This window comes from Sus scrofa, chromosome 4, assembly GCF_000003025.6.
Source record: "Sus scrofa isolate TJ Tabasco breed Duroc chromosome 4, Sscrofa11.1, whole genome shotgun sequence".
NCBI lineage: Eukaryota > Metazoa > Chordata > Mammalia > Artiodactyla > Suidae > Sus > Sus scrofa.
This window is the reverse complement of record NC_010446.5, coordinates 14,930,579-14,945,995: the sequence shown is the minus strand read 5'-3', so window position 1 is coordinate 14,945,995 and position 15,417 is coordinate 14,930,579. Positions and strand designations below refer to the sequence as shown.

The 15,417-nt window shown below is 50.2% G+C and overlaps 1 protein-coding gene and 1 long non-coding RNA gene across 9 annotated transcripts in view; both read right to left on the bottom strand.

The window, feature by feature from the left end:
* The window catches only part of MTSS1 (MTSS1, I-BAR domain containing), a 169,967-nt gene extending 157,261 nt beyond the window's left edge, over window positions 1–12,706 (bottom strand). For 3 of the 8 annotated variants that reach the window (XM_021088945.1, XM_021088949.1, XM_021088947.1), the window contains exon 1: window positions 12,058–12,706. In XM_021088945.1, coding sequence (XP_020944604.1) covers window positions 12,058–12,129 — 72 coding nt within the window. In that variant the 5' untranslated portion in view covers window positions 12,130–12,706. The remainder of the gene's footprint in view (window positions 1–12,057) is intronic. The other 5 variants (XM_021088950.1, XM_021088946.1, XM_021088944.1 and 2 more) reach the window with 4 other exon arrangements.
* On the bottom strand, window positions 6,432–12,049 carry LOC106509968. The gene is made up of 2 exons (XR_002343109.1): window positions 7,075–12,049; window positions 6,432–6,781 (listed from the first exon to the last, which is right to left on the bottom strand). It is a non-coding gene; the product is annotated as an uncharacterized LOC106509968 (long non-coding RNA).

Below are 15,417 nucleotides of genomic sequence, written 5' to 3'. Positions count from 1 at the left end.
CCACATGGCTCTGAGGCCCTGCATGTGCGGCCTCAGCAACGTCTCAGTCCTGATGTCTAAGCCCTGCTCCTTCACAAGTAATCCCTGGGGATAAGCACCCGCACATGGGAATGTGAACTGACGCACGTTGTCACAAAGGCATTCCTCGATGGGGTTCAAAAGCCTTGAAAGTAGGTACCTTTGACCTGGGATAAATCCTTCTGGAGAAGCCATCAGTTTAAATCAACATGTAGCTACAAGGATGTATTCATTGCACTGCCGCTTAAATTGAACACAGCCTAATCACAAATTCGCAAGGAACCAGCCCACCTCAGGGCCTTTGCACATTCTCTTCTCTGGCCTGGAACATCCATTCCCTGATATCCACATACTTCATAAGCTGTGGTTCAAATGTCACCTTCTCTGTGAGGCCTTCTCTACCTACCCGTCCTATTTAAAAACAGCCACACGAGGCCTGCTTTCTTTTTCCCAGTTGCACCTACTCCTAACAAACCCTGCTTTCTTTTTCCCCATTGCACGGACTCCTAATAAACGACACAAGTGGCTTACTCAGTTTGTCTGCCCGAGACCCCTACCCTCTTCTCCGCTAGAACGTACATTCCAAGAGGGCAGAGATCAGGTTCCCTGTTATTTACTGCTGCCTCCCCAGCACTTAACACACAACCTGGCACACAGCAGGGCCTCAGATCTGTGTGGCCTAAATGAATTGACTACAAACAAACAAAACAATGGGCCACCACCCAGCCCATGAAACTGACCCGGCTTCTAATTACAGGCACAGAAAGCACAAGTGAAAAGCTAAGGGAAAAAAGAAATTTCTGGCAGGGCACAGGCCGCAAGAGCCTTCATCTCAAATGTGTGTCAAGTGGTTGTGGGTGACTTTTATTTTTTACGTACTTGATGTCTGGGTTTTTCTTCCATTAACTTTCCATGACTTGCATAATCCTGGAGATGAACTCCCTCGTGTAATGCTCTCCGAACATTTGCTAATGCTTTCTGCTAAATGCAGGCGAACGCTTCCTCCTTGATTTAATTAGGGTGTCCCTAATTAAGGCCAGCACAACATCAAAGAGGCCAGGTTCCAGGGGACCCCCGGCTCCGGGTCGGCTTCTGGTTGCAAGATGACCCCATCCCCCACCAGCAGCTCAGCGCCTCCCAGGACCCGGAGGCCAAGGCCTTGGCCGTCAGCTACCTCCTCCTGGCCCCGCTCCCCGCTACTTGCTTCCTATTGGGGTGCTTCATCCAATTAGCCAGGCCCCAGATCACATCCTGCTGGAGAGCTGGCTTTGAAGGTTCAGTAAACAATCACTTCAAAACAAAGAGGGACCATTAAACCAAACTCAAAGACTTCCTTAATGGCCTCGTGCTCAGCTGCTGGAGCTGCCGGGACGGGCTGGAGCAAGCCAGGCCTCAGAAGGGAGACTGAGGTCTCCCTGGGAACTAATCACAAAGCATTTCCAGCCTCCTACTGCACACAGCCCTCTTCCTGCTGGGCGAGGGTGTGGGTTCGTTACTGGGGCGACCGTGACAGAGGGGGTTTCTCCAGCGCAACAAACACATGGTGTGTGGCTGCCACCTCGGACAACCGGTCGGACCCTTGGGAACCACACCCCCTGCACTTCCCTCTGCTGACAAGTAAGCAAGCTCCTGCCCAGGAGTGTCCATGGCCCAAGTCCTCTTGAAATAGAGGGAGGCCCCCTGGGCTCCTTGAAGCAGCTCAGAGAAGAGGCCTCGATTTGGATGCTTTATCTGGTTCATCCCACATCCTAAAGGCGTAGATGGAACCATCATCAAAGTGATGGATAAACAGCATCCACTACGGCATCCGAAACAGATGTTCTCAAAAGCTGGGAGAGACAGCCCAGCACCGAGGATTAAGGGCACAGACTCTGCAGCCAGGCTGCCTGGGCTCAAATCCCAGCTGTTAGCTCTTCGTTGCATGATGCGGGCAAATGGCTTCACCTCTCTGCACCTCAGTTTCCCCATCTGTCACATGGGAAATCGAGCAGTAACTCCCTCCCTGGTACATACACAGTAACTACCTCCTGGGTTGTTGGGCGGATTAAGAGTCTTTTTTTGTAAAGCACTGGAGCAATGCCTGGTTGTACCACATAAGTGCTTGTTCAATAAGCAAAATAAAACACAGCTCTCCGCTTGCGGGGGTCACCTGTACCAAAAGCCTCCCCCAATTCTGCCTTTCTATTCCAAATGAGAATCAGAGGCCTTCCCCAGGGGCCACCCTCAAAACCTGGGCCTGACATCTATCATGGCGCTGACCATGCTGCTTTCCGGTGACTTGTCTGTTCCCTCCTCTAGACTAAACGACTTTCGGGCAAGGTCACAGGTGTACCTCCACCCTCCCAGCAGGAGAGGACACCGTCATCTTTTGTTGAAAATGTGTACTGCGTTCTCTCAAATGATTTACAGGCTCAAAATTGGAGCATTTCACTTTTGTCTCTACTGCATTAACAAGGCGAAGGTACAGGTTTCTTATATTTTCTGAAATTTCTGAGTGCTGCTGTTGGCGGGGGGACTTGGGTGGAAATTATCAGGATGGCTCAGATAGATACACAAAAGCGGGTTTTCTCCCCCATTTTTGGCCACCCCACGGCACATGGAGTTCCTGGCCAGGAATCGGATCCGAGCCACGGCTGAGACCTAACGCTGCAGCTGTGGCAATGCCTGATCCTTTAACCCATGGTGCCAGGCCGGGGAAGGAACCTGCATCCTGATGCTGCAAGTGGCCACGGATCCCACTGCGCCACAGCAGGAATCCCACAAGAGCATTTAACTTAGCATTCATTTCACGCTAAGCCCTTTACATACGCTTTCTCTTCTAATCCTATTTTACAGATAAGAAAATCAAGGCTCAGGAGACCAGAGTAACTTGGCCAGAGTAAGAGAGCTGAGAGGGGCAGAGCCAGGCTTCACAGCCAAGGGCAACCACTGGAATCAAGCACTGGGCAGAGTCAACACCGAATGTGGAAAAACACCCAAGGATATCTGACTTGGTGGAAACCAGAGGGTCCAGAAATGAGGTAACTTTCTGGTGAGGCTTTGGAGGAGGATCAGAAAGATGTCAATAATCCAAAAATGGCAGAGAAGGTCCTCCAAGTGGGACACAGAGCAAGAATGAGGGCCACCGGCTGTGTTCAAAGAAGCCATGGAGTCCAGGTTGGTGGACTCGGGGAGCAGAGCAGGTCACTCCACCAGGGCCAAAGCACAGGGGCCCCTGAAGGCAGGAGGAACCCAGACACATCCGAGTCTTGGGAAGGAATAGAAGCCAGTACAAAGGTGCTGCTAAAAGGCAGCCTAGAGGCAAATGAAGCCACTTCTCCCAGTAGTCACCCCAGAAAAAGAAGAGGACCTGAACAAGGTAGAGAGAAAAAGCAGGCCCTGACAATGCCGTGCGCGTCTCCCCTTACCCTGGTGTAAACATCTCTAAAAGGCTTTTTTTTTTTTTTTTTTTTTAAAGCATTAAATTAAAGGCCCCGGAGGGCCTCCTCCAGGCACCCAGCCCGTCCCTCCTTTTATAAACAGACAGAAGGTTTGCAAATAGAGAAAGGCCAACAGGCCCTGTGGAGCCTGATGAGGTTATAATGAACTCAAGAGTGATTTACTTAGCAAGAAAAAACCCCTCAACTTCTCCATTTCCTGCAGCTTCACGGCAAGCTATAAATACAGCTCAGTAGAGGGTGTGGTCGTGTTTGCCCTTAGAAGTGGCAGAGACAATGACGGATTTCAAGACTTTAGAATACTTGGCTCCCAAATCTGCAAGACCGAGAGGTAACAGCAGCTACCCTCTGAGCGCAGGGCGCCCGAGGCCCTGGGTCAGGCCCTGTACAAATACAATCTCATTTCAGAATCCCAACCACCCTCTGAGACGGGTACTTTATGAGACTCATTTTACAGAAGAGGAAAAGAAAGCTCCGAGAGAGAGAGATGAAGACATTTGCTTACAGGACTGAAAACCAGATCTCACTGCCGCCAAGCTCAGGAGCAGCAGCAGCTCCAGAACTGTGACAGGGGCAGTGATGGGGCCAGAAGAGGAATGTGGACAGGAAGGAGGGTTGCCAAGCAAGCGGTGTCTTTACTTAGATGGTAGGTTACAGGTCCACACTGTCCAAGACGATAGCCGCTGGCCATAGATGGCTACTGAAATTTAAACAAGTTGCAAGCAAATGAAATATCAAAATCAGTTCCTCAGTAGCATTCGCCACACTGCAAGGGCTCAAAACTCACGTGCGGCTAGTGGCTAACGTAGCTGATAAATTCCATGATTGTAGAAAACCATACCAGACAGGACTATTACAGAGCAATGAAAAACAGCCAAGGAGTCTAAAAAGGTTTCTTCTGTTGTTATTTTCATCCTTCAACTTATTCACTGTGACATTATTTCGCTGTAAAATTACTTTTATTAACTGTAGTAAATACACACAACATAAAATTCACCGTCCTGAAGCCTGTGGTTCAGTAATAGCAAATATATTCACATTGTGGAGCCACCATGTAAAGATGCCCCTTACTCAGACTTGGGAAAGGCTGCAAAAACACACCGAGGCTGCTGGATCTGTGTGTAGCTGCGGGTGCTTTTAAAAATCCTAATGCTGGAGTTCCCACTGTGGCTCAGCAGGTTAAGGACCCAACTAGTATCCATGAGGATGCGGGTGTGATCCCTGGCCTTGCTCAGTGGCTTCAAGGGTCCGGTGTTGCTGCAAGCTGCAGCACAGGTTGCAGACGTAGCTCAGATCTGGCGAGGCTGTGGCTGTGGCCGGTGGCTATGGCTCCAATTAGACCGCTAGACTGGGAACCTCCATAGGCTGCAAGTGCAGCCTTGAAAAGCCAAAAAAAAAAAAAAAAAAAAATCCCAAGGCCTGAAATGTACTCCAAAAGCAATGAATGAGACCCTCTGGGGAACAGGGTCCAGGCATCAGTGTCTTATTGCTCCCAGGGAATCCAATGCACCTGTTCTCATAGCCATGCCCATTCTACCAAAAGGGACACACCTCCTCAGCCTCTCTCTTCTTCCTCCACCCCCTAGAGACCCCTGCCGTGGGCGGTGGCAGGGAAGGGCGTCCCAGGCAAATCCACCATCCATCTCCAGGACTCAGGAGGTGGCTGATGCTGAGCAAGCCAATAGTCTCACGACTGTCCAAATTCTTCGAGGGAAAGAAAGCAAATAAAAAGACATACAGCTCAAAAGCACGCCATTGATTTTTTTTTTTTTTCACCCACTTAAACTAGACAGGAGAAGAAAAAGCACTTAGAAACTAGGACCAAGGTCAGATACACCAAGATACAGAAAGGAGCGGTTTAGGCGATTCCAGCAGCTTCCCCAAACACAGACTGGCAGTGGCTCGCCTGACTCAACCCAACTAGAGGGCTACCAGGAAATAATTAAACACAGAAAGCCCTTCCACAGGAGAGTTCCAGGGCTGGACACTAAATGAGTTCAAGGCAAGGAGTTCTTCAGATGTCATTGAACTTTGGGTGAACTTATTTAATTCATATAATTAGGGGGACTGATGGGCAGAGTCACCCAACCTCAGGGGCTGATGGGATCCCAGACATATGAAGGTGGCCTTCTGGCCAGTCACAGAGAAGACTGCAAGTACTTGGATGGGGACAAGGACAGAAGCCAAGGTCGGAAATGACGTTCCCCTCTGTACACCTGAGGAAGGAGGAGAGAGGGGAATGGCAGCTTGTCTGCCAAAAGATGGGTTCAGTGGGAGAAGGAAAAAGCCACAGTGTGTCAATATATCATAAACAAACCTTTTCCACAAAAAGTTGACAGTCAGATGGGAGCCGGCCACGCCACCAGGGTCCTTGGCTCAAGCTCACACCTCCAGGCTGGCCCAGAGATGTGACCCTAATTACTTCCTTGCCTGTAGGACTCTCAGGCCAGCGAAATGCTGCCTTCCAGAAATAAATCCACACCCCCAGCTCTCTACCTTAGGCATGCCCCTAAGAGGTCCAGCCTGAAGGTCAAATAGGCCAAAGTCTGAATGTCAGTCCACCTCACCAGGGCATTAAACAAAGTATCAACTCTTTCCAAGCCTCAGTTTTCTCATCTGTAAAATGGGCATGGTGTGAGATGCCAGGAAATCCTGGCGCATAGATTTTCATCAAGCCCCCTTCTGCCCCCTGTTCTCTACATGCAATGAACACGGGGGACCTCTATATACCAGGCAGCACCCCCGAGATCTTCAATTGGGAAGCAGCAGATGACACAGTCCCATGCCAAGGTCTTCCCTGGGCCAAGAGGTGAGAAACACTGATGATGGGTAAGCTGCTCTGGATCTACACTGGGTGGGTTTTGCATTTGCTTTTGAGCGTGTATGTGTGTCTGTCCCATGCTCGGATGAAACCTCCTGCAGTCTCCAGCCCACTCGAGGGATAACCTTGGCAATCAAATACATGAGGCTTCCTCAGTGCTCATCCAATTAATTTATTGCATTTGTTTCTCCAGTTTGCTACTTAATAAGGCCATATCGGCAGTGCAATCTGAGAATCTGAGTTAAACTGCTTCGGGCATCAGTCAGTTCCCTTTAAGGAGTCCTGAATGCGTCCAGTCTGCTGTCATAGGCAGCCGAATCTGTCCTTTGGCTTTTGTCTGGTTCAGGGAGAGGTATTTCTTTGTTTTTGCAAAGGTGTGGGGTTTAGGGGAAAGTGTCCTGAAGGCAGTTCCGAGAAGTAATGGCAAACCCAAAATGATCTCATTTTTCCATCCCCGATTTGAAGGTCTTGCTACACAAAGAATTTGGCCCGCTCTCGCCCATCCCTGGGAAAATGGAAAAAGCCTGGATGAAAATTACAGATAAAGTGCCTAATGGATCAATAGTTTCAACCTTTTCACCCTCTAAGCATTTTAACAACCTCAAGTGAGCTGGCCAAATTGACAGGCATCATTTTGGCTGTTTTCTCTCCCCTACCTCCAAGATGCAAAGGGGGTCAAAGGCCAAGAGGTCAGGGGCTGAGAAGACATGGAATGCATGGGACATACGTATCCTAAAAACTTGTCCACCGTTTCCTCTGAAATTCCACTTGCGCTGGGAATGCGGTACCATTACTTACTGAAATCACAGCATCAAGCTCTGTGCTTGCAACATCACGGATGTTCAGTCAATACTGTAGGACAAGAAGCACACGTTATCCTAACAACGAAGTGATGGCTGAACCGGGCAAAATCCAAACTCAGTCTACCTCCCAGACAAAACGGGACGAGGAATGACCCTCTCTCTCCATGTGGCCCATTACCCACTAGAATCTCAGAGCATAAAGGTTCCCAGTGTCAAGCGACAACAAGTTCTAAACAATTTGGTTAAATAGGACATATAAGGGATGTTCCCCACAGAAACACTCAAGCCAAGACCCAAAAAAATGACTTCTTCCCACACCCGGACAAAGCAGATTTGCACCTGAAAACCCCCAGATGTTGAGCTACAGAGAAGAGGCCCTCAATCTCCGAACAGGCCCCATTCGGGCAGTTCCCTGCTGCTGGTTTTATGGCATCTTCACTTCTCCTTCTTCTCCCACAGGCCCGAACTGAGGAAGCCGTAAAAGCCTGGACAAACACAGCCGTTTGCCAAGAGAAAAGCCAACATGGGGCCCATTTGTGCTTTACGAGGGCTTTGCTTGTCTGCCTTTGTGTGTCACCATTTACAGAGCAGCCCGCCTCCCTCGGAGCACCTGGCCACGGGTGAAGGCCTGGGCTGGGTTTTCAGTATCTTCCTCGAGGAAAACGAAGGCCTGCAGGGGCTGACCAAGGCCCTTCCCCAGGCTGGACAGCAGCCCTTCCTGCAGGGCCGCCATATTGAATGCAGCTGTTCAAGCAGCTCTCCAAGGGCAGCCTTTTTGTCTCTGGCTCCTCATGGCCCAGCAAAAGGCCTTCCACACAGCAGGTCCTCAAGAAACACTGAGGAACTGAACTCTGTCCAACAGGAACCCCAAAGGCAAAGCAAAACAGTAAGGGGAAGACAACCAACCAACCCACCAACCAAAAAAACCCTGAGGTCATGATCCAGCCCTGAACCCACCACCCACACTCTTGATCTTGTGATAAGTCAGGGGAAATATCATGACGTGTCTCCGATGCACAAAAGATTTCCATGGAATTCAAGACGTCCCTTTAGCCGGTCTAATTTTAGGCAGAACTTAGGAGAGAGGATACCGGTGGCAAAGTGCAGTGGGGGCAGTGGAGGAAAACCGAACAAGGCCGCTATTCTGCGGGGCACAGGTGCTGGTAACAGGACACCCCTGTCTAAAGTGAGACGTGGGGTGGGGAATTTGAGGCGTGGTTGGGTGGTTTTTTTTTTCTCCACCCCCAGTCGTGCTATATAATAACCCCGAACACACACTCTCCAACCTAGTACAAAGTTCTCCCTCCATCAGGCCCCGCACAGCTCCTGACATGCTGATTCTTGAGCAACAAGGCAGAGGAAAACATTCGATTTTTGCATCCGACTCTCTTTTCTTTTTTTAAACTGAGTTAATTATTAAAAGACGGCAGACCTCTACAGGGTAAGCTGCCCTCAGGTTGGACCAGGGTGTCCCTGTCTTAAAAGCTCAATAAACATCACAAATTCTATATGCTGGTTCCATGACCTAACTAAAAAAAATCAAAAGATATGAGTATCGAATCAGGATGGTGCACATCTGAAACTAATATATGTCACCTACAGCTCAATTAAAAAGAAAAAAAAAAAAAAAAAAGGAATGGCACAGATCTGCTGTTTGCAGCATTAGGCTGTCTTTCCGGGGGCTTGGAGAGAAATTCCAGAAAGATTCCAGGATCTCCTTAATGCCGTCAAGTGTTTAAACATCAGCAGTTAGTGATCTGGGCTTCCACACACAGTCACTTCCAAGCTACTGTCCCCCTAGACAAACCTCGCCTGTAGCCCCATGAATCTCGTCTCCCCTTCTTTTTGGGGACTAGCTCACACCAGACAACTTGATTTATGTGGACGGCGGAAAGGCAGCCAGTAAGCGATTTTGCACACCACCGTTCATTAGTGACCACCACAGCAGGGTGGAAAAAGAAACACAACGTTTCCTCTCGTCAGGGAATCAATAAGTTATTTAACAGCTGCTGCTGGATCCCAGTGGAAGAAAAGTGAGGGTTTCCTCACTGCACCCATTCCCCCTGAAAAGGATAAAAGACACACCCCGAAAGCCCAGGACCGAGCCAGATGAAGGGTCATCAGAAAAAAGCAGAAAGAATCCTCGGCAGCTTTTCTGCGTCTGGAGGTTCTTTGGTTTGGAAAGATGGATGGTGCAAGGTCTCTCAATTACTCCTTTTTTTTGTTGTTTCTTTCTTTCTTTCTTTCTTTCTTTCTTTTCTTTAAAGAGGAAACTGACTCCCTTCCTGCACGGCTGTACATTTTGGAGAATCAAATGCCACTTAAAAAAAAAAAAAATTTTTTTCCTTACCCATTCCTCACCCGCCCCTCAACCTCACTTCTGAGAAAATAACCTAAAAATGTTCTCAGGACGGCATTCCAGATGGGGTGCCAATATTTACATGTGTCCTTCAAAGCAAGCAGAAAGGGGACCAAAGGTGACCTAAACCTGTCATGAGAGTTCAAAGAAAAGAAAAGGAGAAGCAGCAGCAAGATCACTGATTTGGGGTATTAAAAAAGTGATGTTGTGGCTGGCAACGAGGTCCAAATTTTAAAAATCCCTTTGAAAGTGCAACGGCCATCTGATCTATGAAGAAGTCTTTTGAAAACTCCAGGAAAACCTTCAGCAACTGTCCTAGGCATAAACAATCTTGTAAACCAGACACCCCCCCCTTCTCCTTATCTCTCTATTCCCCAAAAGTCTGAAATTCTGCAGACTCCAAGGCATGTTTTCATCCCCCCGCCTGCCCTCCCACCCCCCCAATTCACTTTTAAAATCTTTGACTGCCAAAACAAACAAACAAACAAAAAGGACTTTAAAATAAAGGCCTTTCCCACAGGATGTTGAACAAACCTGACTCAGTTCAAAGGGAGGGGAACACAGGAACCACAAACTATAGATCCAGCCCTAAAAGGCCCTTAAATAAGTCTTTATGTTTAACTGGAATCTTGCAGAGGGAGAAGCAGAGCAGCCCCAGGATGGCAGGTGGAAAGCAGAAGGGCCTACCCCAAGATGGGTTACTTTCTGAAGGGCTTTGGGTTCAAACCCATAAATGGCAAGAACTGAGCCTGGATTCTAGATTAAGGAACAAAGAGCGAGGAAAAAACTCCGGAGGTGAACACCCTGGGACTGCAGTGGGCAGATGGGTTAGGTCCCTGGGTCCTTGTTATTACAGAGAAACTGGAAACATCCATTTCTCTCCTCCAAAACACACCAGCAGCTCTCCCCACCCCTCAATCCATCTCAAATTCTTCCCCTGGTGATGAGAATACACACGTGTGCCTCAAACCAAATCTCGTTTGATCATTAAGGCCGGCCAAATTTCAGTTAACAAGAAATATCCCAGAGTCCACAGAGGGAACACCAAGCTTTGTCTCAAAAGAGCACTCCAATTATTCCATGGGGATCAGGGGCAAAGGAATGAAAGGGGCTGTCTTTGAACAGGGAATAATCCATCTAATTCCAAGGGGCTGGATTAGAGGCATTCCTGGGCAAGCAGGGTCTCGCTGAAGATAACGCAACACGAATATCAATTTCTGACAAAAGGCATAGGCTCTGCAGAAGGATTTCAAAATGGACAAGACAGGATGCAGGCACCTTGGAAAAGTTCACCCTGTGTGAGGTGGCAGTTGGTTCTAAGAGGGCAACGCAGGCCATGACAGCTGAGCATTCCTTCCCGAAGTCCATCTCAGAGGCCCAACCCTCTCCAAACCTTACACTTCAACAGACAAAAGCTCCTCCAGGCGCCCAGGCAGCGGCTGGAGAGGGGCTGTCCACACCCACTCGCTGCACAGCTTTCCAAACCTACCCACTCGTTTTGGAAGCCGAGCTTTTAATTAAACACCACCTCCCCGGATCTGTTGAGGCAAACTGGGGCTGGGCTGGAGCCAGAGAAGCTCCCTAAATACACATTAAAAAAAAAAAAAAAAATCTCCCCACCGCCCCCAATTCCCACCTCCAGCCAGCTCTCACGGCTGGTTATATTTCCTTTGGATTAGTAACACAGGGCCCTGGTCCATCTCTATGCACAGAAAAATCCACCTCCAAGGAGCTGGTCATCCCCAGTCCCACCCTTTGCAGGAAAAAGCCAGGGTGTTGTTCCCCGCCCCCAACACACACGCGCGCCCGTGCGCGCAAGCACACACACGCGCGCACACACACACACACACACACACACAGTGCTCACAATCCTTCCAAGCGAAAACCTGGAGTCTATGTCTCTTGGTGGGTGGGGGATACAGTTGTTTAAGGCGACCTAGTCTTGCCTTCAGGCTGGGATCCTCATCCAGAGGAAGAGCCCCCATTCAGCTCCCCCACCGCAAGACTGCTTCGGAACTTCTGCTCCGCGCCCCGGGGAGGGCTGAGGGGAGGTATGCACACCTTCACCAGGTTTGGAAGAGCCTAATTAATACCTAATTTGCTCCGATCACCTCCAGGTGAATCTGAAAGCCAACGTGGGAGCCCTCTCAGTCTCATGGGCCGGGGAGCTCCTTCCCACCGCTGGGCAGAGCTCCCACGCTCTCCCCACTACCACGCCAGGCGCCTCCACCCCGAACCCCAGGGAATCAGGTGTCCGCCCAGGCATCTAGCCTCTGCGGGTCGCAGACACTCCGTCCAGCGACAGACAATAGAAAACTTGGAGCCGGGGCCCTTGGCCCCCAGGGAAACGAGATGGTGCCGCCCCCTGGGACAATGAGCGGGGGACAGGGCAGAGGGCATCAGATACCCCCAGAGAAGCCGCCCGCCAGGTGACCCAGCTTAGCCCGGAGCGGCGCCCCGGGTGAGCAGGTGACATCCGGGCCGGAGCGCTCCCGCAGGTGGCCGGCGGCCACCGCGCAGGCAAGGGCCCGGCGGCTGGCCCGGGGCGGAGGCGAAGCCTGGTAGCGAGGTCACTGTACGGCGGCCGCCGCCGCCGCAGCCGCGCCCCCGGCGTCCTACCTTCATGTCGCTGATGATAGTCTGGAAGAGGCCTCCGAGCGCGCTGCATTCCTTCTCAATCACAGCCTCCATTTTCCCAGCGCCAGCAGGGACAGGACACACACTCGGGGCCGCCTGGACTGTGTGCGGAGCTGGGGATCGCTCACCCCGGGAGTAATTTCACCCTCCGAGCGACCCACCTCCAACTCGCAGCCTCTTGTGCAAAGAGGACGAAATGCCCGAGATCGACTGTTCTCTGCCCAAAATAATAAAATAATTTAAAAAGCCAAACCGCTCTGTAGGGCGCCTACATGCAGTGCTCTGCTCCTGGCCTTAAAAATGCCCGGACAAGACTGACAATCAGGCCACCACTGGTGCCCACGGCAGAAACAGCAAAGCCCATCTTGAAAAAGAGAAAACCGCCCGCTGACCCGGGGCCAGCGCCATTTAAAAATGCAAGATTTTCTAATTTAACAAACGTTCTTGAAATTAAAAAAAAAAAAAAATCGCCCAGCTGCAAGAACGGGTCTGCTCGAGACGCCGGGATCTGTTGCTCGCAGCCACGGCCGCCGCCTCCTTTTCAGTCCTGCGCGCCGGGCCCGGGCGCTCGCTCCAGCTGGGCTCCCGGGGACGTTCGCAGGGGCGCACGCGCGCTCGCGGCCGTGCGTCCGGCGCGGGGAGGGCGCGCTCTCGGGGCCGTGCGTCCGCCGCACGCGGGCGGGGCTGGGAGCGCGTGCCCGGGAGGCGCGTGGGGCGCCGGCCTCGGAGAGGAGCCGGCTGGCGGGTGAGCGTGCTAGCGGTGCGAGAAGGATTCCGCCCCTGTGGGAGCCTCCTGCGCCGAGCAGCCCCCTTTCTCCTAGGCGGCTGGTTGCGGAGCCGAGAGGGCGTGTCGGCACGCGGTTAGGCGCCCACCCGACAATGGCTGCAAGCGCCCGGCACGGAGGGTGCAGCCGCCGACCTCGGGGACAAGCACGCTGGCACGCTTAGCGCAGTACCTCGCATCTAGGGAGCGCTCGATAGGGCGGGAAAACTGCCGTTGCTGCTGCCGCCGCTGCTACTGCAGGCTTCCGAGAAGAGGCCCGTTCGTTCTGTGTTATCAGAACTGCTACGCCAAGTCTTGATTGCAAACAGCCGAATATGTAATTAAGGAGAGTTCGGAGGCGTATCCTGCAGCGGGATGCCCAGTTCAATCAAGTTGCCGGACGCTGGGAAAGTGGATTGATTTGACATTGCAAAATAAATAGCGTTAGAACTTCCATGTGCTATTTTCATTACTTTATAGAGATTGCTGACTGCTCGTGCCTTGGACCGTTGTTTTCCAGGCGCACTGAAGACATCGGGTGTTGGCGTCACTGCAATGAGCCTGGTGGAGAGGTTTAACCTGGAAAAAGCACAAGTGGGCCCAGGTTGATTTGGGGGTTGGTGGTTCATTTACCCAATTCCACCGCCTAACTGCACAGAGATCCCTCATTTAGATCAATATCAACTAGGCAAGGAGGAGGGGAATCAAATAAAAAGCTTTTGAAAGACCTTCAAGCGTAAGCCCCCGAGTCTGGGCTGTTCCCTTGACCCTTGAGCTTTGAGCTGGGTTTGAAGCACAAAGCAGGACAAAAAGAAAATAGGTGTGTGGGAAGGAAGGTAATGAGGAACCACGTGCAAAATGCTGGAGAGACTTATATCAGACTCAGAAATAGGAAAAAGCTGGCTTTGAAAACGGCTTGAGCCAAAGAAATGCATGGAGCTGCAGATCAGCTGCAGAAAATCATTTTCCCCTGGGCCACTCTGCCCCACTCTTAACCACAACCCCCCTCTCCACCCCTCTTCCCCAAATCATGAGGGGTGTTACTTCTGGAATTCTGATCTCTTGGGCAACCTACTGGCTTCTGTCTCCAAGGTCATTTGGATGCATAAGGTTTCATCTTCACTTTGTCAATAACAGTGCTTGACAGATAGTTGACTCTTAATCATATTCATTATTATGATTTTAATGCTAACGGTATTATACTAATCAGGATCGCTGCTTGTAGAGCCAGATTTCCTGGGTTCAAACCCCAGTTTAATACCCACTATTGGGGAGTTCCCGTCATGGCTCAGTGGTTAACAAACCCTACTCGTATCCATGAGGATGCGGGTTTGATTCCTGGCCTTGCTCAGTAGGTTAAAGATCCAGCATTGCTGTGAGCTGTGGTGTAGGTTGAAGATTCAGCTCAGATCCTGAGTTGTTGTGCCTGTGGCGTAGGGCAGCAGCTGTAGCTCCTATTCAGCCCCTAGCCTGGGAACCTTCATATGCCATGGGTGTAGACCTAAAAAGACAAAATAAAAATATAAAATTTAAAAATAAATAAATCTATTGGTATGGTCTTTGGCCATAGTAGGTGGGCCTCAGTTTCTTCATCTATAAATGGGGATAAAGATAGCATATACCTCATCGGGCTGTTCTGAGTTTTACCTGCACTAACATATAACACTTCTACTAGTACCTGGCCTACAGTAAACAAGCACTCAATCTCATCCACACAAGTGGACCCATCGCAGCACTATTCACAACAGCCAAGATGTGGGCATATAAATGTCTATGTTCTTTTAGATAAAGAAAATGTGTTCTATGCATACAAATGAAATATTACTCAGCCTTGAAAAAAGAAACAATCCTGCAGTATGCAACAACATGAATGAACCTTAAGGACATTATGCTAAGTGAAATGAGCCAGCCACAGGACACATACTGCATTCCACATACCTGAGGTATTTAAAATGGTCAAGCTCAAAGAGTAGAATGGTGGCCACCAGGGATTGGGGGAGGTGGGGAGCAAGGAGTTTCTAAGCAATGGTTGTGAAGTTTCAATAACACAGGACAAGCAAGTTCTAGAGACCTGCTGTACAACATTGTGCTTGTAATTAACAATACCATATTGTATACTTTAAAATTTGTCCAAAGGGTAGACCAAATCTTAGATGTTCTTACCACAATGAAAGTTTAAAAAGAGGAGTTCCCATTGTGGCTCAGTGGGTTAAGAACCTGACATAGGAGTTCCCAACGTGACTCAGTGGTTAACGAACCCGACTAGTATCCATGAGGACTCAGATTTGATCCCTGGCCTTGCTCAGTGGGTTAAAGATCTGGCATTGCCATGGGCTGTGGTGTAGGTCGAAGATGTGGCTGGGATCCCACATTGCTTTGGCTGTGATGTAGGCCGGCAGCTACAGCTCTCTTTGGACCCCTAGCCTGGGAACCTCCATGAGCCGCAGGATCAGCCCTAAAAAGACAAAACAAAACAAGAACCTGACATAGGTTCCATAAGGATGTGGGGTTCGATCCCTGGCCTTGCTCAGTGGGTTAAGGATCCAGCATTGCCTCAAGCTGTGGTGTAGGCTGGCAGC